At 44.3% G+C, this 24,642-nt stretch overlaps 1 protein-coding gene across 1 annotated transcript in view; it reads right to left on the reverse strand.

Moving 5' to 3' along the window:
* Positions 1-1,603: 1,603 nt before the first annotated feature.
* The window catches only part of DCAF15 (DDB1 and CUL4 associated factor 15), a 32,617-nt gene continuing 9,578 nt past the window's right edge, over positions 1,604-24,642 (reverse strand). The window contains exons 4-13 of the mRNA XM_077470447.1: positions 14,489-14,595; positions 14,286-14,407; positions 12,419-12,577; positions 11,846-12,274; positions 8,694-8,785; positions 8,486-8,614; positions 6,533-6,618; positions 6,355-6,459; positions 6,106-6,221; positions 1,604-2,174 (exon numbers count right to left, since the gene is read on the reverse strand). Coding sequence (XP_077326573.1) covers positions 2,119-2,174; positions 6,106-6,221; positions 6,355-6,459; positions 6,533-6,618; positions 8,486-8,614; positions 8,694-8,785; positions 11,846-12,274; positions 12,419-12,577; positions 14,286-14,407; positions 14,489-14,595 — 1,401 coding nt within the window. The 3' untranslated portion in view covers positions 1,604-2,118. The remainder of the gene's footprint in view (positions 2,175-6,105; positions 6,222-6,354; positions 6,460-6,532; positions 6,619-8,485; positions 8,615-8,693; positions 8,786-11,845; positions 12,275-12,418; positions 12,578-14,285; positions 14,408-14,488; positions 14,596-24,642) is intronic.

A 24,642-nucleotide genomic window follows, 5' to 3' on the forward strand; every position in this document is an offset into this window, starting at 1 on the left:
GAAGGTCCTACGAATCATCAATGAACGCATTGATGTCCCACTCCACATTCATACCGAGTGGGGAGTGGGACTGAAGTTCGTATATCCAAAAAGTTTCAAGCCTGGAGACCCCACGAGTGAGGGGTCCCCCTCTCCAAGGTGGAATATATTTATCTATCACGATAAATTGAGTGCCACGTAGATCGTTACTGTGGCATTCCCTATAGTGTCTCGGCACCGTGTGCTTAGATAATTTACTTCTGATCAGGGAGATATGTTCGCCGACCCTTGTGGAAAAAGTTCTGGTAGTGCGGCCAACATATTGCTTCCCACAGGGGCAGGTTATTAAATAAACCACATATTTAGTTTTGCAAGTGCAAAAACATTTAATTGAATATCTTTTACCAGTTACAGTGGATGTAAATTCTGAAATTTTTCGTTGTGTCAGTGCATTATGTTGACACACACTACATTTTTTGCACGGAAAATAGCCTACCATGTTATGAAAGAAAGTAGGCTGTGTTGGAGGGTTAATGATGTTGGGGGCAATTTTACTTTGCAAGGTGGGAGCCCCTCTGAAGAGAACATTAGCTCTTTCAGGAAGATTAGGACCCAATACAGGATCTCTTCTCAAAACCTCCCAATGTTTACTCAAAATCTTTTTTACCTGCCTGTGTTGTATGTTGAAGGTGGTTGTAAAGGACCATTTAAACTTCTCTCTATCATTACGGGGGGTTTTCACCTGCAGGAGAGTGTCCCTATTTATATTCAAGACTTCCTGTAGTTGTGTTTCCAAAGTCAGTGCATGATACCCCTTATCTAGGAACCTAGATCAAGCTTTGATTGACCCCTGAGGCGTATGCCTACTAGGGTCACATAGATCTGGTAAGCCTACACCCTACAAGGTGGTGGGATTGTCACTTGGTGGAACATTGTTCTTTTCGGTCACAATATCACAGGATCCTGGTCACTACTGGCACTCTGCACGATTGTTTTGGACTATATATTCATTTATGGACTTCATTATTGAGATTATTGTTTATAGACATTCACAGTCACTGTTTTCACAGTTATCTATGGATCTTATCACTGTGTTTATTGTTTACAGATATTCATAGTCACTGTTTTCTCTTTTAGAGATACAACATCCTATTACCTTCTTCTCTTGGTATATATATAGGTCACTGTATATATTTATACAATTTCATATTCTGTGTTTTTATTACAGTGTATCTATATTTTTTTCCCTTTGGGTAATATTATATATATATTTGAGCACATATTATTTTGTAGCACTATAAGAAGGATGATGGGATTTGTAGTTTCACCACAACTGGAGTGCCGAGGTTGCCTACCCCTGGGTTGTTATGTGCAGACACTATGGCAAAGAGCCAGTGGGTGTTTACTAAAACTGGAGAGTGCAAAATCTGGTGCAGATCTACATAGAAAAAAATAAAAGTCAGCTTCCAGGTTTTATTGTCAAAGCTTAATTGAAGAAGCTGAAGTTAGAAGCTGATTGGCTACCATGCGGAGTAGCACCAGATTTGCATGCTCCAGTTTTAATAAATCATCCCCCGTGTATTAAGGAAAACTATAAGGCTAATGTTTAATAAGACAATCCTACTAACATGTATTATTTTTATTTATTTTTTAATACCCAGAAAATAAAACCCATCCACAAAATTGTTCATAAACTGAAATACTGATTTATTTTCACAAAAATGAACAGTTACATATAGTGAAAAAAAAAAAAAAAGAAGGATTCTAGAGAATACACTTTATATACACAATTACATACACATGCTCTTGAAAAATGACTGTTCCTGTCCGGACAGAAAAAAAAAAAAAAAAAAGAAATTAAAATGGATGCTGTGGTGATCTGTCCCCTGCAGCGAGAGGAATGCTTGTCACCTCAGCGGGGAATGTCACAGACCTCTAAAACGCAAGTCCACCTATCCTGCTACAGGACACGGTACCTTTCTTCATAATAGGCATAATGGGTGGCCCCCCACTCAGTGGCCACTAGATGGCAGAACAACAACACAGGACTGCTACAAAGCTTCAATCCACAGGATCCCTTTATCAGGTGCACAGAGACACGTGTGCTGAGGTAGTGTTCAGGTCTCTGGGGAAGCCAGATTACAGCACGATCCATGTGTAGCGAACGTTGTCAGCCAAAACCTTGAGTGAGCAACCTGCAGACAAATAAATCAGTGTGTCAAACAGTGATATGCGACCATTAAAAAGGAACAACCCAGGACAAAAATCAAGAAAAGAAGCCATTTTAGTCTTTTGGGGTTGTGTCATCTTTATCCTTGTACCACCACTTACAGTGCCGTGCAAAAGTATTCACCCCCCCCCCCCCCTTGGCTTTTTACCCATTTTGTTACATTACAGCCTTTAGTTCAAAGTTTTTTTTTTATCTGAATTATATGTGATGGATCAGAACACAATTGTCTAAGTTGGAGAAGTAAAATTTGGAAACAAAATATACATAAAACTATTTTTCAGAAATAAAAAAAATTATAATTGGCATGTGCGTATGTATTCACCCCCTTTGTTATGAAGCCCATAAAAAGCTCTGGTGTAACCAATTACCTTCAGAAGTCACATAATTAGTGGAATGATGTCCACCTGTGTGCAATATAAGTGTCACATGATCTGTCATTACCCCTAGGAGCACCATCAAATTTATCATAAGCAAATGGAAAGAACATGGCACAACAGCAAACCTGCCAAGAGACGGCCGCACACCAAAACTCACAGACCGGGCAAGGAGGACATTAATCAGAGAGGCAGCACAGAGACCTAAGGTAATCCTGGAGGAGCTGCAGAGTTCCACAGCAGAGACTGGAGTATCTGTACATAGGATGACAATAAGCCGTACGCTCCATAGAGTTGGGCTTTATGGTAGAGTGACCAGAAAAAGGCCATTATTTCAGCAAAAAAACAAAAATGGAACATTCTGAGTTTGCGAAAAGGCATGTGGGAGACTCCCGAAATGTACGGAGGAAAGTGCTCTGGTCTGATGAGACTAAAACTGCACTTTTTGGCCAAAGAAAACGCTATGTCTGGCACAAACCCAACACATCACCACAGTGAAACATGGTGGTGGCAGCATCATGCTGTGCGGATGTTTTTCAGCAGTCGGGACTGGGAAAGTAATGATGAAGAAAGGAAAGGAAATCCTGATCACTTCCCCGGAGTAGTACAAGGTTACTATGCGAACCCTGTATTGCTCTTGTTACAGTGCAATGTAAAAAAAATGATATAATATAATTTTTTTTTTTTTACAGTGTTGCCAGTCTGTGTCCCTTATTGCAGCCACACCAGTTATGTGAGGACACTGTGCTGCACTGGTGATAGCATTGTGATTTTTTTTTTTTCTCTATTTTCCAAAACATTGTGACAAAAAAAAAAAAAATCACAACTTCAAACAACTCGTCGTGCCTCTTACTTAATACCTTGGACTGTCTACTTTCCAAAAAGAGGATCAATTTGGGGGGCATTTGTACTGTCCTGGCATTTTTAGGCCTCAAGAAATGAGGCCGTCAGTACATCAGGATTGATCGATTTTCAAGTTTCCTTCAGACCTAATAATAAAACACTGTTTTGCGTTATTTGCACCAAAGAAATGTAGCAGAATACAGTTTGGCCTAAATTTATGAATTTGTTTAGCAAAAAAACAAACAACACCTCAGTGTTGATTAAATATTACCAAACGAAAGCTCCATTTGTATGAAAATAATTAAAATGTCATAGGGGTACAGTGTTGCATGACCGCACAATTGTCAAAGTGTGAGATCGCTGAAAGATGAAAATTGGCCTGGGCAGAAAGGGGGTGAAAATGGCCAGTGTTGAAGTGGTTAAAGAGACAAATCACTTTGTCTATTCATTGTAAAGAGTTTTGTGAAAGAAACTGCCTCTACCCACTTCTATTTGCCTTCTTCCAAGCTTCCCCATCACTCTTTTACGCCATTTGGGCCGTCAGAAATTACTGGCGTTTTCAGATTTGACATGGAGTTTTGGAAGAACAGAGCAGCAGGGAGCAGAGGAAAGACGAGTGTAAATGGGTCAGGCGGGGTAAGCTTGCAAGAGACTGCCAATTTTTCTTGAATAGACAAAAGAAACCTACTGTGTAAATCTTAATTGGCCTATTTATAAAGATTGAGTTGTTATTTTACTGGTTTATCCTCTTAAGGGACATATATTCACTTTCAGTTCTTTTTTTGTTGTTGTTATTGATCAGCCAGACTTACAGGGATGACAAGAAACAGCAAAACACAAACCATTGCAAAGTAACAAGCAAAATTCTGCATTTGCATTGAGCAAATGTGACTGCTGTAGAATTTTGAACTAGCTAATCTTCACATTATATGGGGTCACTATACCAACCAATAACACAAAGCTTCTGCCAGTAAACTATATTACCAAAAGTATTGGGACAGCTGCCTTTACACACATTAAATATAATGGCATCCACTCTAAAGGCCCGTAGAATATCTGAAGATAAACTTCATCCGATGAAGCATCTGCCGATTGTCTGATCGTTTGTATGCCGCTTTTGACAGCCGATTACGAATTTTTGGCAGACAAAAACTGGATGTGCAGGCTTTAAAATTTTTGTCTGTTGTGACAACGTCTGATTTTCTTTTCATTAGTATGGTTTTCTGACAAAAAATTAAAAAATCTGAAGAGCAAGACTAGGCAATGATCAGAAATAAAAACACATAGAAAACAATTCAACACATTACGTCACTTCTGTCGTCAGAAAATTTTCTGATGGCGAGTACCCTTCAACTCTTCTGGGAAGGCTGTCTAAAAGGTTTAGGAGTGTGTCTATGGAAACGTTTGTGAGGTCAGGTCGTGATGGTGGACGATGTTAGAAGGTTTCTTTAGCCACTTCCCGCCTGGCCTATAACAGAATGATGGGCGGGAAGTGGTTCTGTTATCCTGACTGGGCGTCATACGACGTACATCAGAATAACATGGCAGCATGCAGTGCGGCGATCGCGATAAGCTGTGACCAATCATAGCTGATCATCACGAGAACCAGGAAGTGCCGGTAAACGGCATTCCTCAGTTCGCTCTGACAGGAAGAGGCGATCGGCGGCTCTCCCTGTCGGGGGGGGGGGATGTCTCATCTGTGCTGATAATCAGCACGTTGATTATCAGCACAGCGCCATATGTGCCAATCAGTGGCCAGCCGTGCCCCAATAATAAAGTCTGGAAGGGCCCACCACAGTGCCAGAGCCCAGCATTAATACCTGTCAGTACCTGCCCAATCAGTGCTGCCAGTCGGGGCCCATCAATTCTACACACCAGTACACATCAGTGCCCATCAGTGAAGGAGAAAACAAAAATTTTATAACAGAAACTAAGAACCCCCCCACCCAAAAAAAAAAAATGTTGGTCTAGTTTGTTCAGCAAAAAATAAAAACCATAAAACCAGCATTTTAACAGACGAGAAGTCTTGGCTCGCAGTCTGCGGTCTAATTCACCCCAAAGGTGTTCTATCAGGTTGAGGTCAGTTCCTCCACCCCAAACTCGCTCATCCATGTATTTTTCTGCACTGGTGCACATTCATGTTGGAACAGGAAGAGGCCATCCGCAAACTGTTTTCACAAAGTTGGGAGCATGAAATTGTCCAAATTATCTTGGTATGCTGACGCCTTAAGACTTCCCTTCACTGGAACTAAGAGGCCAAACCCAACCCCTGAAAAACAACCCCACACCATAATCCCCCTCCACCAAATGATTTGGACCAGTGCGCAAAGCAAGGTCCATAGAGACTTGGATGAGCGAGTTTGGGGTGGAGGAATTTGGCTGACCTACAGAGTCCTGACCTCAACCCGATAGAACACCTTTGTGATGAATTAAAGCGGAGACTGCGAGATGGGCCTTACAAATGCCCTTCTGGAAGAATAATCACACTCCTACACCTTGTGGCCAGCCTTCCCAGAAGAAATGAAATGAAGCTGTTATAGCCGCAAAGGGTGGGCCAACTCAACATTGAACCCTATGGACTAAGACTGGAAGGCCATTAAAGTTCATGTGCGTGTAAAGGCAGGCTTCACAATACTTTTGGTAATATAGTGCATCAAACCCCCTTCAGACTCCCCATACCTTTATGCAGAGCCTCATTGGTCATACGATGCACATATCGCACGCTGTTCTCTGGAACCAACCATTTCATAACTGTGTCTACGCAACTCTTCCGGTACGAGCTCCAGACACTGCCACTGTGGGAGCAAAACAAGTCAGTCCACTCTTTCTACATACAGGAAAATGGAAGACAGACTATTGTTATCCACTGCCTAGAGGGGGAGCGGATAGGACTTTCATGTGTTGCAACACTAGAAACCGAGGACTTGCCTGGTTTGACCTTTGACTTCAGTGAGGTCATCTACACTCAGCGTGCTGAAGACACCTGTGTCCAGGTCCCAGGCCACTTTGAGGCTTGTGTGATGAGTCTTCGGCCTATGGAAAAGAGAAGGTCACTAAGTGGGTCCTGACAGAGATAGACGGGGAGAAAAGCGGTCACATCACCTACCTGAGCTGAGTGTCCTCCTGAGGAGGGGGGAAAGCCAGGAGTAACAGGCCTATGTTCATGATTACTTTGTTGGTGTCTGGACACATCTGAGGGACAAAAAACAAAAACAAATTTTTCACTAAGAATACACCCAGTTATTGTTGTGCCATATTACTTACAGTGGCAACAGTAAAAGGGCTAATGAGAATATGACAATTGCTCATTCAGGCCAAAGTGACTGTTTTCTTGAAAGAGCAACCTCCGGCCCATAGATATGCAATATCACTGCTGTCTCCCACACACCAATCCTTGGGTGGATTGGAGTCCATCTGGTGTTTCTGGGAATGAGGGAGCATGTGACCTTCATTCAGCCCATAAACCGAGGATTCAGTGCCCTGCCAGTCCGCCAAACTCATGAGAGGGGGGGGGGGGGGGAGAAATCAGGTCACCATATATCTGTATAAGTTCACACAAGGAGCCTAAAGCTGATCTTCAGCTTTTATCAAAGTTTAAATTGGTTCTCCAGTTTCCCCCCCCCCCTCAAAAAAGCCAGCAGCTACAAATACTGTAGCTCCAGATTTTTAATAAGAGAACACTTTACCTGTAAAGGAATCCAGCGATGTCCTCACTCAGAAGCAGATACTTCAATTTGCTTCAGTTCCAGAAGCTCCAGCTTCACACCGGGTTTCCTACTGCACAAGCCATGCTGCAGTGTGTGAATGGTCCTGCAGTCTTCTGGGGCCTATGATGCGTCCACCCGGTTTGCCAAGGCTATCAGACCGAAAGTGGTAGCGGGTATCTGTCAAAACCAGGCATCTGCCGCCGCCCCCCCTCCCCTCTCAAAAAGTGCCAAATGTTAAACCGGAACATTGAGCTCCCTGAAATCCACCCCCTCCTTTTTTTAACCCCATCTAAACTGGTTGCAGGTCCTGCACATTTAGGGTATTCACCCATCCAGCGGATCCAGTGTAGTCCTGCTGAGATTCACTTCTCCTGTGTCCTTCTCAGTCTCGCGCCACCATCTTCTGTGGCTCCATCTGTAAGCTGCCAGCTCTTCTGGGTTAAGTCGACTGCCTCACTGTTGATGTGCCTCTTGACCCCGCCCCCTCTTCCTTTGCCAATAAAGGACTATGCCTCCTCCGGGATATGAGACATACTCATCCCAGGAGGCAATGCAGGCAAAGTGTGCATCATTCACTTAGACAAAGGATGTGCACAGGGTTGCAGGCCAGGCCTTTTTATGTAAAAAAAAAATTTAAAAAATTTCTGCAGCAGAGAAAAAGAAAGTGTGGATAGGAGGAGGTGGGATGGGGGAGGTGGAGAAGAAGCCAAGGTGATCAAAACAAACTATTACCTTCACTAAGACGCAGCAGCTGGGAGTGCTGTATAAAGCATCCTCCATATAGAGTATACATCGCTGTGTTCCAGCAGTGAGATGGGAACTTCCTGTCCCACTTTTTATTCTATGAATAAATACAAAGCTTCCTCTGATTGATGTTATTTACTCGCTTCTCCAACTCAACTAACCAGAGGAACCTTTGTATTCATTCAAAGAATACAAAGCTCCCTAGAAAAGGCTGAGCATCTCTCAGCTAGACTCCGATTTGTCCCAGGAGTGTGAAGGAATGTTCCCATCCCTCTCTCAGGAAAAAAGTACTGTATACTATATGTAGCTGAGGATACACGCAGCTTATACAGCGCTCCCAGCTCCTGCATCTCATAGTGGAGGTAATAGCTCATTTGGACCAGCTTAGTCCAAACGAACTATAAACATCACGAAAAGCTGGAGAGGAGCTTTAAATAAGGTTTAGGCTTAACATACAGAGTGAATGTAATTGTAGTTGAGAGCAAGGAAACCTGTCACTTGAAAACCCCAGGACAGTTTCCAGTAAACGGATTGGCTTCCATTCCCATACTGGTCCAGAATACAACAATGGAGTCTTTCACTGCATGAGATACAATGTGACTGCTTACCTCCAGGATGACAATATCATAGTCACTAAAGGAGCAGAACTGTTGGGACCACGATGCATCATGTCGTATGACCTCGTTAATTACGTATTCAAAGTCCAGTGTCAGCTGCTCCACACAAAGGTGCTGGCCCTAAAAATAAAAAGTGCAGAGATAAGATAAGATTGGAAAGCATGTTTACATGACACAGCAGAGGAGGATCACTGCTCACCTGAAAACACGCCTTGTCATTCAGAGGCTTTAGGTGTTGACCCTTCAGATCAGTGACCAGGAAAGGCAGAGACATTTTGTCATCTTCATATTCTGATGAGACACAAAGTAATAAAATGCGATCTAACCCACCTAAGAATAACTTGGAAAAACACTTGGCTCTTGATATATCCAGGAAAAAACTAATAAAAAAAAATCAAGCAAATATAACCAACTTTCTCCCTTGCTTCTACTGTCCCCAGAAAGCTTTACTGGGATTCTCAACCATATGCTAATTCATAGAACACAGAAATGGCAGGCCGGGTGCAACTCCTCGCCTGAAGATATTTTCTGTCTCTAAAATAGATCCAACTACAATCCCCAAAATTTCATACAGGCTGTAACATTTTATGAGGTTTTTTTTTAGTCCTTTTAAGTCTGCAACTTTCATTAGATTATAATAGGGTGGTCTTTGTTCTGGCACTTCTCGATGAGGCGACAGATGTACTCCAGCACAGACAGTTGCTGGTCCTCATTTGAAAGCTGTGCAAGTGCATGTCCCCAAATGCAGACAGTGTGTGTGTTTAGCGACACACCCCTGCATGGCTGTCAAATTGGGACCAGAGGCTGCGTCTGTTCAGCTGCTGCGTCCCAACATACACGAATGGGACTTGGTTGTTTGAAATTACCTATTGCTCTCCCCTTTATTCATCACTAGTGTTATTGTTGTTTCCATGTTATATTGATATATTGATGCAGAGGACAGCATCTGCTAAGGGGGGGGGGGAATGTAGGCAGGCGCAGTCCACTTTCTGCGTTGCAGGTGGCACTCTTCCTCTATAGTTTCCTAGGTCACTGGGAAGGGATCCAATTGGATGTTGCTGCCCCGTGCGACTCAACTGCCATCTTGGGCCAGGCAGCGCCTATTTAAAGCCATGGCTTCCAGGAACACCTGCACATGCTGTGCTGGCAAACCGAGCCCTTCGCAGGTACATCTGGTTAACCTTGTTTATCAGGTGCAAGTTTGACTAAGGTTTGCTATACTGCCTTTTATGCTGGCCACCTCCCATGTTCAGTTTAAAATAATAGCGCAGATTTTGTCATTTATTTATACTGGGCACTTTTACCCCCTTCCTGCCCAGGCTGACAGGCAGCAGTGGTTGGCAATATTGGTGAGCACTGTACTTATGATCAGTGCCCCAATTATCAGCTCTCCTCACGTGCTGTCAGCATGAGGAGGGGAATGCCAATAACCGTCAAATCCTGTTTACACTGTGATTGGACACAGCTGTAAACATGGTAAAGAGCTGCTGTATTGGCTCAAGGACACAGCACAGATACCTGCGGATGTGCGTTGCAGGGGTTGCACGAGAAGTGCAATTACAAGAGGACATCATAGGCTGCCCTCCTGGCAATGTGAGCGCTCACTGTAGGCGTCATTCAGCTATAGCGCCGTTGTGAAGAGGTAAAGTATATATGCTATTTGATAATCAAAAGAAAACATATATCATGAACTTATTAAATCATGTGACTGAAACATAACAGTGACAATATGATATAAATTAAATCATCAATACCAATTGGTGAAATATATGCTTTTGATAAACGAAAAAAAACATATCATGAACTTGTTAAATTATGTGACTAAAAGAAAAGTTCACACATAATAGTGATCACGTGAAATAGTTTGAAAAACGTATATAAAAATGTCCTTATGAAAATCAGATTTTTTCCAACGATGGTGCAGCACCTAATCCTCCACACAAACTGACATGTGAGAACCACCATGAAAACACACTGCCGCCTACCAGAACGAGGTGGCCCCTTACTACAGCGGGCCACACTGAGCAGATAGCTATAACCCCAGCCCGGGATACTTCTGGCACACAGGGGTCTCCTCAGCCTCAATAAAATGGTCCACAAAATGGACAACCGCGATTACGTAGCTGACTGACACACAAAGGACTCCTCAGCTCCAATAAGATTAGTCCGCAGACTCAAACATGCGGCAAATTTCCCCAAAAATAGATAAAAGCTTGCATTGCGTAAAAAACCCTTTAAATTTTATTGAGCGTAAAAGACAAATGAACACTTACAAATATGAAGATAACCAGCATAAAACGCGAGCCGGCCGGCCTCATTAGCAGCCCGTGGCTTCCGGGACTATGCGTGTAGATATGACGTCAGTACGTCACTCCCCCTACGCATTTCGTCATCAATAGGACGTTGTCACTGGGTCCACCTCCTATTGATGATGAAACACATGGGGGGGAGGAGCGACGTAATGATGACACCGCTACACGCATAATCCCGGAAGCCACGGGCTGCTAACAAGGTCGTTCTGGCAAGCATCAGTGTGTTTTTGCGGTGGAGGTTTCTCACGTGTCAGTTTGTGTGGAGGATTGGGTGCTACACCATCATTGAAAAAAATCATGGATTTTCCTAAGGACATTTTTTATATAAGTTTTTCACATTATTTCACGTGATCACTATTATGTGTGGACTTTTCTTTTAGTCACATGATTTAACAAGTTCATGATATAGGTTTTCTTTCAATTATCAAATAGCATATATTATTGATGATTTATTTACATTAGATTGTCACGCTTCTAATTATTTTGAATTTTTGCTGCACATTTATAATTTTTGGTTGAATTAGTGTGCAGTGATATATCTAGCACAGCTCCTTTTTTGCATATTTGTGTTGGTGTCATAACATCTTGAGCCGCAGCTTGTAAATTCATCAAACAGCGCAGTATATTTTTTTTAGCAAGAGGTAAAGTATGCCTGTGTGAAGGAGACCAAATATATGTGAATATTTATCACATATTACATGCCCAGCCCATTAAAGATCCAAAATTGTTTACTTATTTCCATTAAAATTACCACCTCTTACTAGTTCTGTGTCGGGTCTTATTTACATATTACACTTTTCCTCAGTTTCTATTTGGGATGTAATGCCAAATTATCATGCACACATAGACAAAGGGTAGTATAAAATGCTCTATACCAGTGATGGCGAACCTTGGCCCCCCAGATGTTTTGGAACTACATTTCCCATGATGCTCATGCACTCTGCAGTGTAGTTAAGCATCATGGGAAATGTAGTTCCAAAACATCTGGAGTGCCAAGGTTCGCCATTGCTGCTCTATACCAACACCCCATCGCTCTTACCGCTCGCTCGATCATTCTCGGTCACCTCCCCCAGGACGTATCGCAGTCTTGAGTAGTTGACATAGCTGGGTTCCTCGCTGCGGTTGCTCTTGTGTGCTGAGCCTTCACCGGCAGGCCTGTGCCATACAGGAGAGTCTGGTTCAGCAGGCTGCGGAGGGCTCTGTCGGCTGGGCCCGGCCTTCTCTCCCTTGTCCTGTTGCTCTATGCCTGAAGCCTCGCGAGCTCGCCGGAATATCCCAGCCACAAACTCACGTGCGCGAGTGACAGCAGGAGGAGTTTCTGGAGGAGGAGGGGAACTGGGGTCAGGTAGGTGAGGGGACTGGCTACTTGAAGAAGAAGGGGTACAGGGGCTGGCTGAAGGGGAGGAGTTAGGGCGGGTGCTGTGGTGGCTCTGCTTGCTGTAGAGGATACGGCTGGATTCCTGATCACCTTTTATAAACAAAAGAAGAAAAATAAAACCTATGCTCTTCCGATTACAAGCTTTAAACAAAGAACAAGCAACAGTCTTGTCGTATGGAGGTACATAAAGACAGTGCTGATCAAGTGCAAGTCAAAGCTAGACAGACCACTTACCTGCAGGGTGTACAGATATGGCACAGGCCACCAGGGAATAACTCGTATTCAGCAACACAACATGATCTTTCTTCAACTGGAAGGCTGGCTGAAAGGTGGGGAACGGATAGACCACCTGATACTTTGTATGCAGCATGAAACTGTGCAACAAACACGGGCCTGAGAACAGAGGATACAATCAGGAATTCTACACACAACATACACTTTACAAATGTAGAAATACAGGAAATATTATTGTCAACTGTGATATTCTTTGCTTCACTACCATTTACAGGAGAAGTACGGGATTTGAAAAATAAACACTCTCCCCCTATGCTGCAGCTGTCCCACGTTGGCTCCAACACCAAGAACTGAGTAATCACATGATCGCTCAGTTCTCCGTCTGCTCAGAGTGGAGAACAGTGAATGCCAGTCACCGCTCCTCGATCTGCTCCTCCGCTGCTTAGGAGAGGGGCGGGAGCAGCAGACTCCGTGGCCTGCCTGCTCTCCGCTGACTCGGTCACAGGAGAGCAAAAGTAAGTGCACTCCTGTGACCCACAAGAGACGTATGGACACCATTGGCACCACGTATGGACACCATTTGGCCTCTTTGAATTCTGAACAAGTTAGAGAGTAAACTCCACCCAATCAACATTAAAGTGGAACTTCACTCTCCCAATCAACATTGATTTTTAATCCTCATGCCGCTAGCATTACTATAGAGATAGTAAAGTATCATTTACTTGTTTTAGGCTGGTTTCACACTGCAGACGGGCGCGGTGGTCTCAGCAGGGGTCCAGTGCGTCCCTGTTTGCCGTTTCAGGGATGAATCTTTGCCTGAATTCAGTCTTAAAACAGAGCCAAAGGACACACAGGACTCCTGTGCCAGCCGCCCCAGAGATATGTCAACCCGCTCCTTAGAGGGGAGTGTGAATTGTGTGAAACCAGCCTTAAAAAAATAAAATAAATTAAAAAAAAGTTTATTTCTTCAGTTAATTTGCCTAGGCAAGAAACTAGGAAGTATGTCATACTTCCCAGGAGTCTACAGGAGGGATTTTCTTAGCTAAATACACGCTCCTGCATGCATGCCTAAAGCTAAAGGCAGATGGATTCCAGGAAGTATACGCTACCTGAATGGCTATGGCAAGAAATGGTGGGGGGGGGGGCTGATTTCTCAACCAAATAATTAGTGGAGACATAGATGGATGTCACAATACTGCATACTAGCACATTATGTTAGACTTGCCTTTAGAACAGATCCCTCCAACGGTGCCCTGTCAGCGCTGACAGAGGTTCAATCTTCACTCAGTCTTTGGGTTCACGAGCTGCTGCCTGTGCATGCGGGAGCCCCAGGCATGGTACAGAGCCCTGAAGGAATGGCACGGGTATGACGTCCCTTCAGAACGTATGCGCCTGTGACATCGCTGGAATATCTCCTAAACGGTGCACGTTTAGGGGATATTCCTTTTACCTACAGGTAAGCTTTAGTATAGGCTTACCTGTAGGTAAAAATGTCACAAAAAGGGTTTACTACCACTTTAAGATATGAAAATCCGAACAGCAAAACCATTAACACTGTAAAACAGCAGCTAATACGGAGCTTGTCCCGGTACAGACTCTGTGTAGACTGTTCCCAGCAGGCAATTTTTCAAATATTACTGTTACAGAAACAGAGCATTCCATACACACAAATATGATTACTGTTCCTCAATATCAAGAAGAGAAAAAAAAAAAACCACACTACCCTTTAAGGTACTATAGTTGACACAGACATGGAGAACCAGAAAGGTAATGAAGTTTTCCTGAATTAATAAGGGCAATTTCAGAGTTGCGGAAACATGACCGTATGATTTGCTGGAAGAGGTGACATGGTACAAACTCTACCTACCAGTCCCTGACTCCCGGCAGTCTATACAGGGTGACGTTGGAGGAGCAGACACAGTGCTGATGTAAATATCTCGATGATTCTCATCGCTCATCATATTCATTATCATCCCATTGCCAGAAGTGCTGAACAGGGAAATAGAGGTTACTGCGGACTGGACTGGACAGGTAAAGGACTGTCAGGCTGTATGAAGGGGGAAGACTTACTTGAAGCCAAACACAATGACCTTGGAGCTGTCACTGGGCCACTCGCACACCGTCAGGAAGAGGTCACTGTAGATTTCCTCATCCTGGAAGAGACGTACCTGCCGTACCTGGGGACAAGCGCAACAGAATTAAAGATGTCACAGTTACAAGTTCTTAAGCAGATCTTCTGTCATTTTTCTAAATAAAAAAATTATACTAATTATATATATATATATATATATATATATATATATATATACATATACACACATATACACACACACACACACACACACACACACACACATTATTTTTTTTTATTGCACACACAGTGGGGACAGAAAGTATTCAGACCCCCTTAAATTTTCCACTCTGATATATTGCAGCCATTTGCTAAAATCATTTAAGTTCATTTTTTTTCCTCATTACTGTACACACAGCACCCCATAGTGACAGAAAAACACAGAATTGTTGACATTTTTGCAGATTTATTAAAAAAGAAAAACTGAAATATCACATGGTCCTAAGTATTCAGACCCTTGGCTCAGTATTTAGTAGAATCACTCTTGATCTAATACAGCCATGAGTCTTTTTGGGAAAGATGCAACAAGTTTTTCACACCTGGATTTGGGGATCCTCTGCCATTCCTCCTTGCAGATCCTCTCAAGTTCTGTCAGGTTGGATGGTAAACATTGGTGGACAGCCCTTTTTTAGGTCTCTCCAGATATGCTCAATTGGGTTTAAGTCAGGGCTCTGGCTGGGCCATTCAAGAACAGTCACGGAATTGTTGAGAAGCCACTCCTTTGTTATTTTAGTTGTGTGCTTAGGGTCATTGTCTTGTTGGAAGGTAAACCTTCGGCCCAGTCTGAGGTCCTGAGCACACTGGAGAAGGTTCTTGTCCTGGTTATCCCTGTACTTGGCCGCATTCATCTTTCCCTCGATTGCAACCAGTCATCATGTCCTTGCAGCTGAAAAAAAACCACCCCCACAGCATGATGCTGCCACCAACATGCTTCACTGTTTGGACTGTATTGGACAGGTGATGAGCAGTGCCTGGTTTTCGCCACACATACCGCTTGGAATTAAGGCCAAAAATTTCTCTCTTGGTCTCATCAGACCAGAGAATCTTATTTCTCACCATCTTGCAGTCCTTCAGGTGTTTCTTAGCAAACTCCATGTGGGCTTCCATGTGTCTTGCACTGAGGAGAGGCTTCCGTCGGGCCACTCTGCCATGAAGTCCAGACTGGTGGAGGGCTGCAGTGATGGCTGACTTTCTACAACTTTCTCCCGTCTCCCGATTGTATCTCTGGAGCTCAGCCACAGTTTAGCCAAATCCCGAGCTTGTTGTGTAGGAAGCTCTCCAAGGGCCTGTTTAAATTGGTCCTTTAGGGATTGGCAGACGCCTATCGCATCGACTGCGGGCTGAGTGATGGCACCTTATATGGAAAAGGCAGATTTTAGCAGGGATTCCAACTTATCTGTTGTATCCTTAAGCATCTGTGCATTGTCTAGAGGACAAGTTAATTTATTATTCACATTGGAAATCGCAATCAATTGCTGGTACTTTCCATCTTTTGGAGAATTTCTCCTCCAAAGGATAGAGAAATGAAAACCTCTTAGGAGGGAGAAAATGCTTATCCGGGTGATCCCATTCAGCAAAAACCAGCTGTTCTATTAATGCATGCGCTGGAAATAGGGATGTACCAAAATTTCGGGTGGCGAAACATATTGGCCGAAAATGGCTTTTTCAGCAATTTGCAGAGAGAAAAATCTTGCTGATAATGGCGCCAAAAATGGGGCGGGACCCCATCCCTGGGACGGGTATCGTTCTGGAGTGCTGCCGTGCTTTGTGGGTGCACACTGTGGAGGAAAATGTGCAGAGCAACTTTCCCTCCCAGCTCTGCCTCCTGACATCTCGCTCTCCTGCACAGTATCTTAAGTGCGGCCAATGTACATATTTATTGGAGGCACAGGCTGTGGAGCTTGCTCCCCTCCTCCCATCACTCAACACTGTGGTGATCAAGTGATAGACGTCCCTGCATGTGGGAGGATTCTGACATCTGACCCCATTCCTGCTCCTCTCTCCTGTCACTGTGCAGTGCCATGTGATCCTCTACTAGCTCCGAGTACCACAGCCCAGTGCCTCTGTATGACCGGAATGTGCTTTGCAGAAGGTAAAGTACGGTAATCTTTCCAGCATCATTTGCACTCTGATAACTCCTCACACCCGGCACTTTTCTTCTCTCACATTGCTTGTCCAGCTCTCACTAAACTCGCAGCCCCCCCCCCCCCCTTTCATCCTCAGCATTTCCCGGGCCACAATCTTTTCATCTACCAGTTTTTTTAACCCTCTGTATGCTCTATTCTGCAACTGTCCCAGCCTCAGAATCCTGCCAGCATTCATTGCTCCTTCATTCTGCTAGAACTTTTTTTTTTTCTTTTCTTTACTTCACTGCAGGGACGTAACTACACTACAACGTAACTACACTACATCGCTATTGCGACCCAGCCTGAGAGGAGGGGTGGCATACAGAGGAAGCAATGCCTTCCATGTTTTTTCTGCAGCCACTGAATGGCAAGAGGAAAAGTGGGCATTCAGCAGCTGCAGGAAGAACGTGGAGGGCATTGGTTTCTCTGTATGCCGCCCCTCTTCTCCAGCTTTTTTCTGCTGCCCGTGGGCCCCTCTCAGCTCTCTCCTGGCCCTTCTCTGATCTTGCCCAGCAACTTCTCTGCCCCCTACTGTTCTCTTTTCTAGTCCCCCCCCCCCCGTGCTCTTGTCTGATCCCCCCTGTGCTGTTCTCCTTTACCCTGCCATTCTCCTGTCACCCTGTACTGTCTCCTGCCCACCCCCCAGCTCTGCCAGGTCCCCCCCCCCCTTCCATCTCCCATTGGATGCTGTGGGGAATATGTCAGGATGGAGAGCAGGAAAGGCTTCCCTGCCTGAAATGACAGAGCAAGTTATCTGTACAAATCATGTACTCTGTCCAATCCTAACTGTAACATAATAAACTGTTTACAGACAACACAGTTTACTATGCTACCACACCCACTTTTTGCCACAGTGCACTACGCTTGCTACAGGTCAATCTCCCCCCTAAATGTCCCTCATTCTCACCTTCAAAAGTTGGGAGGTATGCACCGGTAGGCTGCTGGGCACTGGTGAGGCCCAGGCAGGCTGCAAATGATGGGCACTGGTAGGCTGCCGGGCACTGGTTAGGCTGCATCTCCTGTCCCCAGTCTCTTACCATCTCCTGTACCACGTCCCCAATCTCTGACCATCATTTTCAGTATTGGTCAGTTTGGGTATCGATTTCGGTTTTCGGCCTAGTGTATTTTTCATTTTCGGTTTCGGCACCAAAAAAACCATTCGGTGCACCCCTAACTGGAAACAACGCAAAGGATGGGAAGGTTTTAAAGAACCTAAGGAAGAGGGAGAGTTTTCATGAGACTCTGTTAGAAGCAGCATGAAAGTAAAACAAACCATTTCTGCAAGATTGTTTTAGCAATTTCTCAGATTGAGACGCTGAAAAAGGTTCATCTACTGTTTCTTCTGCAGAGGAATCGTCAGTTTGCTTTTCTTCCTGATCGATTGAGGGTAACACCTCATCATGTGCCCACTGTTCCCTTTGCAAAGCTGAAGTGGGGGAAGGGGACCTAGTACACTTCCTATCCATTTGAATGGAGGATGCGATTAAAGCCGCTAATCTTTCTTCCAGACCCTGGAGGGAGGAGGAACGAGCATTATACAATTTGCATTAAATCGCTGAAAACAGTCATGACTTTAAAAGCCGAAATAAAGTTCAGCCTAGTGCTAGGAAAAAGGTGTTGTTCCTGTATCAGGAATGCCAGTTTTTGCAACCGATACGTGTCCCTGCGTGCAGGTAGCTCGTTTCCTCCTCATCAGCAGAGGGGGAGGCTGACACAGCTGTATTTATCTGCTTTTAGCCTGGTGTGCGTCCTCGTGGACATTCGTCAGGGGGAGAATAAGACATTTTTTACCTTGCAAATCTCCCTCCACACACTGTGCAGCCAGACACGGACTGAGCCAACAGTGAAGACAACAGAGCAGAATAAGGTATGTGCAGAGACTCCATCTAGTGGGGATTTTAAGGCATGACATACATAGAGGTTTTTAATACCCAAGTTTCTTCCCTTATCCTCACAGCAGGATTTTGCTGAATTAACAGAAAATCCAACCTTCACCCATTACGGCGGGCTGCATTTAGCAAACCTTCAAGGACTGGGTCCCAAAAATGGGGTTCCAACTGCCTTAGGCCATGTACAAGCACCCCATCAGGAAGCTTTAGGTAATGTAACAAGACCTAAGCCCTGGGTTCCAGCCCTACAAAGAGGCGTTACAAGCAAAACCTTGTGCTTTGGATACTAGGTCCCAGGTACCATCCATCTTAGGCCTCAGTGGAATTTTGGATGGATCTGGCTTATTATCATGGAGGAATATATATCCAGCAGGGATCCCTCCTGGAGCTCCTCAGAGCATTTCTTCAATCGTAAATAACACCTTAGACATTGGTGAAAAAACTGATGTGTCCCTGGAAAGAAGAGGGGTTATATTGGGAAGTAAACTTCCTTTGACTGGGTTTACCAGTGTCCATCACCTGAAGGTGGCCTATAACCCATTAATTACTTAAGGCTCTGTGTCCCACGACATACGATAAAGAAATTTAAAAGCATTTTTTGGGGGATTTTAGGCGATAGATCAACACAAAAAGTGGCACATAATTGTGAAGTGGAAGGAAAATCAAACAATTTTCAAAATGTTTTACAAATAAAATATATGAAAAGTGCGAGTCAATATTTTGTAGAACCGCCTTTCGCTGCAATTACAGCTGCAAGTCTTTTTCGGGATTTCTCTACCAGCTTTGCACATCTACAGTGAAACGTTTGCCCATTCTTCTTTAAAAAATAGCTCAAGCTCTGTCAGATTGGATGGAGAGCGTCTGGCAACTTTAATTTTCAAGTCTTGCCACAGATTCTCAATTGGATTTAGGTCTGGACTTTGACCGGGGCATTCTAAACACATGAATACGCTTTGATTTAAAACCGGGGGCTTCAAACTTTGCAAACAAAAAGGGCCAGTTTATTATCCTTCAGACTTGAGAGCTAGACTTGTGGCCATTGGGGGCCGAAACTGTCCTGGGCCTCAGCATCAGTGAGAATATTGCCTCTGGATTGGTGGCAAGGAGTAGTGCTCCTATCACTGGAAGAAATAGCCCCTCCCCCTTGTTGGTGTCAGTGGGAGGAATAGTGCCTCATATCAGTGGAAGGAACTGTCCCCCAAGGGCCAGATAAAAACTAGGAAAGGGCCACATCTGGCCCTCAGGCCGCAGTTTGGAGAGCCCTGATTTTAACCATTCCATTGTAGCTCTGGCTGTATATTTAGGGTCGTTCTGCCGGAAGGTGAACCCCCAGTCTCAAGTGTACCGCAGACCAACAGGTTTTCTTCTAAGAGTGCCCTGTATTTGGCTCCACCCATCTTGCCACCAACTCTGACCAGCTTCTTTGTCCCTGCTGAAGAAAAGTATCCCCACAACATCATGCTGCCACCACCATGTTTCACAGTGGGGATGGTGTTTTCAGGGTGATGTGCAGTGTTAATTTCTGCCACATGCAGTATTTTCCTTTTATGTCAAAAAGTTCAATTTGGGTCACATCTGACCAGAGCACCCTCTTTCACATGTTTGCCGTGTCCCCCACATGGCTTCTTGCAAAACGAGACTTCTTATGGCTTTCTTCTTGCCACACACCCTTAAATGCCAGATTTGTGGAGTGCACGACTAATAGTTGTCCTGTGGACAGATTCTCCCACCTGAGCTGTGGATCTCTGCATATCCTCCAGAGTTACCATGGGTCCCTTGGCTACTTCTCTGATTAATGCTCTCCTTGCCCGGCCTGTCACGTTAGGTGGACGGTCATGTCTTGGTAGGTTTGCCATTGTGCCATATTCTTTCCATTGTCAGATGATGGATTGAACAGTGCTCTGTGAGATGTTCAAAGATTGGGATATTGTTTTTATAACCTAACCCTGCTTTAAACTTCTCCACAACTTCATCCCTGACCTGTCTGGTGTGCTCTTGGCCTTCATGATGCTGTTTGTTTACTAAGGTTCTTTAACAAACCTCTGAGGGCTTCACAGAACAGCTGTATTTATACAGAGATTAAATTACACCCAGGAAGACTTGATTTACTAATTGGGTGACTTCTGAAGACAATTGGTTCCACTAGATTTTAGAGATACTGTATATCGGAGTAAAGGGGGCCGAATACAAATGCACGCCACACTTTTCAGATATTTGTAAAACATTTTGAAAACCATTTAGAATTTCACTTCCACTTCACAATTATGTGCCGCTTTGTGTTGGTCCATCACATAAAATCCAAACAAAATACATGTTTTTAGTTGTAACATGACAAAATCTGAAGGGGTATGAATACTTTTTCAAAGCACTGTATATCTCTATAGCCAAGTATGTCACTCGGAGATTACACAGTGCTTTCTTTCCCTACTTCCAACAGCCGAACTGGGTGGGAGGAGGTATTAAGAACCAGTTTGTTTGCCTTGCACAGGTAAAGTACAGGTTGGATGCATGTCGGCATGCTGGGGAAAGCCCCGAGTTAAAACCTCTCTAAAATTAGGAATGCACCGATATATAATCGACAATCGAAAATGATCTGCCAAATAAATACATTTAGGGTTATCAGCCGCTAATAGCATGCTTTGTTCCACAGAGTTCCATGCAAAACCAGCCCCCCCCCCCCCATGACTTGCGAGTTAAATTCTAAACTAAAAAAATAAATAAACTGTCCCTTTCGATTTTCGGCCAAGTGCATCCTACATTTTCGGAACTTTCATTTTGATAAACCATTAACCCCTCTCTGTCCTTATGGTTTTTGAAAATTAATAAAAGTTCACAAATGGGAGACTTTATTGCTACTCATAATAAAGAGGAGAAATTTCATAATATGTGGTCCACTTGGACTGACTTCATTTACTCATGCACATGGCTGGACCACAGGTACAATTATCATTTTTCTTTTATTCTCTGAGGGGCCAAGTACGGAACCGTGATTCCCTTGGCACCGCTGGCTCCCATACAACCGCTGCCTCACCTCCTCCTAAAGAAAATCACTTCCAGATCTGTGTACACTTACAGACTCACTCCTGATACACCCTCTTCCTTTACCCACTCTGCCCCCTCACCCTACCAACTTCCCTGTACCCTATCCATCTCCCAACCTCTTTTTACTAGCCCTCTTCCCTTCTTAAACTCTTGCTCTATCAGACTGTGACCACATGTAAAATGTGTTTATATCTTCACTTCCCTCAGTAGGGATTAAAGAAAACACCACACAACTCAAGTGTCAACCTTTGTTTTATTGCTGCAATTTTAATTAACTATTCTCCCATCCAGAGCTGTATGAAGAGGGCATTGCCCTTTGATACAGGTAAGCTATGCCCCTGCAGATGGGCACCGCTCAAGCATTGGGACTGAACTGATTATATGCTTACAGCTGTGTACCTTTGTAAATACATTGAATTTTATTTTACCACAAAAGGGTCTTCCGATGATGCACTTTCTGAGGTCTGATGAATAAATGGAATGTATGAGAGAGGTGTACACTTGCCTGCTTTTAAACTTAAAGCAGAGTTCCACCCAGAAATGGAATTTGCGCTGATCCGGTCCCCCTCCCCGGTGTCACAGCCCCTCCTCCGTCCCTCCTGTCTTCTAGGAGACACACAGGTCCCAGAAGACAGCAGGGACCACTCAGAATGTGCATATGCAGTAGGGAATGCAGTAGCCGCAGTGATTTACACCATGTCCGGACCCTCCTTTCCCCCTGCTGTCTTCTGGGAGACACACAGGTCCCAGAAGAGAGCAGGGACTAATCAGAACGTGCAGCGTGACTCGGGCATTGGGAGTAGGGAAACAGGCAGTGAAGCCGCAAGGCTTCACTTCCCGATTCCCTTACTGAAGATACCGATGCCTCCACCCGGAGTCAAGGGATGGGCCGGCTTCAGGTGAGGACATCGTGGGCACCCTGGACAGGTAAGTGTCCATATTTTAAAAGTCAGCAGCTGAAGTATTTGTAGCTGCTGACTTTTCTTTTTTTCCCCGGCGGAACTCCGCTTAAAAAAAACAAAAACAAAAAAACTTGCAAGTGCCAAAAGCAATTGAGAGTCAAAAGCCATATAGACGTTGCCTTTGGTGGCACCATGTTTATTGGAGTCTACCATTTTCATGTCAGATAGTTACATAGTTAGTCAGGTCAAAAAAAAGACAAGTCCATCCAGTTCAACCATTAAAAAAAAAAACACACACACACACACGTAATATTTAATGAAATAGGGGGAAAGTCAGTCCCTGGTCTAGGGTCCCGATCTGTGGATCTGGCACGCTCCCACGTTCTGTGTCTGTGTTAGAACGTGTCCAGTGATGCTCTCAACTAAAGATTTAGTGGGCTGTTCTGCTGGACAATTAAAAGGGGTGCATTGAAGAGCAGTCTGACAGTGACTTGTACTGGCCACAAATATTTCACTTAAGAAGGAAATTCCACATGGTTTGCAGATACTCAAAAAAGGCAAATCAGGATCCCTGTCAGGATAAGTAGGCGCTGCAAACTTACAGGTAATACAAGAATTTCAACACATTTCAAATTCCTTTGTGTAAGATTCCAGGGCAAAAGTATGCAAACCCTGCTCTCTGATCTTACCAATGGAACCAGAGGTTAGTGTTTTAAACCTCGTACACATGGGCCGAATGACCCGCGGCCCATGTATTAGGCTTAAATCTCAGTTCCTGCTAGTGTTGATGACCTGCAGTCGCTGTCCAAGTAGTAAGGCAGCAAAAATTTATTTAGCTTTGCTCAACCTCTTTAATGGCTATAAAAGGTATCAAACAATACTCCCACTAGCCCTTTCTGTAGAGAAGTGAAGGGTTAAAATTAAAGTGGACCTGAAGTCAAAAAGTCCAGATTTGTGATTATTATTATTATACAGGATTTATATAGTGCCAACAGTTTGCGCAGTGCTTTACAACATAGGAGCAGACAGTAGTTACAATACAGGATCAGAGGGCCCTGCTCGTTTGAGCTTACAGATGTTATAGGAAACAGAAGTCTTAATTGTACACAAGTAGTACCTGAAAAGAGCAGCCCAACTTTTTTTGGCACCAGGGACCGCTTTTGTGGAAGCAAATTTTGGCAAGGACTGGGTGGGAGGGATTGGTGTTTGGCGGTTGGAGGGGTGGGTGTTAGCGCTTCAATCATCCAAAACACCATGGTATGGTGTTTGGATGATTGAAACACATTATTTCTACTATTACATTTTAGTATATGCTTAAAGTGGTGTTCCACCCACAAAAATAAATAAATAAATGAAATTATATGCTTAAAATTCGTAAAAAAAAAAAACAATTTAAATAAAAAAACATTTGGAAAAAAAAAAAATGTAACTCAGCTCTGAATGTCTGTTGCTAGAGGGTCCCTCGTAATCTGCCTCCTTCAGTGCCTGGGCTCCTGACGTCACTTCCCCTCGGCACAGAAAGGGCTCAGCTCCGGCCCCTCCCTCCCATCAGTCATCTGGGACACGCGACAGGTCCCAGATGACTGCGCGGCCAATCACGGCGCCGCTCACGCATGCACAGTGGGTGCCCGGCTGTGAAGCCACAGCCGGGTGCCCACAGTTGCAATGCCGGCGCTGCCGAGAGGAGGAGGGGGGGGAAGACGACAAGCGGGGCTTCGTTCCCCCCGCATCGCTGGACCCTGGTAAATCGGACAGGTAAGTGTCCGATTATTAAAAGTCAGCAGCTGCAGGTTTTTTTTTTTTTTTTTTAGGGGAAACGCCTCTTTAAATACTCCAACTCACTACAGCTTATCTCTGTAGCCTGCTACTATAGCCACTAAATGCGGCTTGTCACTTTGTAAGTGTTTTTGTGCAGTGAAAGACCTGACAAATACTAAAGCCTCCCCCCAGTGCTACGAACTTGCAAGGAATCCGGCCAGAGTGGGAAACCAGCACATACGCAGCTAGTCACAGGGTCCCGCTCCTATGAGTGTTGAGAATCAGGTGTGTGGTGACACAAGCAATGATGCTCTGGTCTCGGCTTGCCCACCTCCTTCAGTGCGGCCTTGCTTCAAGAAAGGCATAGACGGGCACT

Source organism: Lithobates pipiens, unplaced genomic scaffold (assembly GCF_037356315.1).
Source record: "Lithobates pipiens isolate NorthernLeopardFrog02 unplaced genomic scaffold, aLitPip1_a1.2 Scaffold_8, whole genome shotgun sequence".
NCBI lineage: Eukaryota > Metazoa > Chordata > Amphibia > Anura > Ranidae > Lithobates > Lithobates pipiens.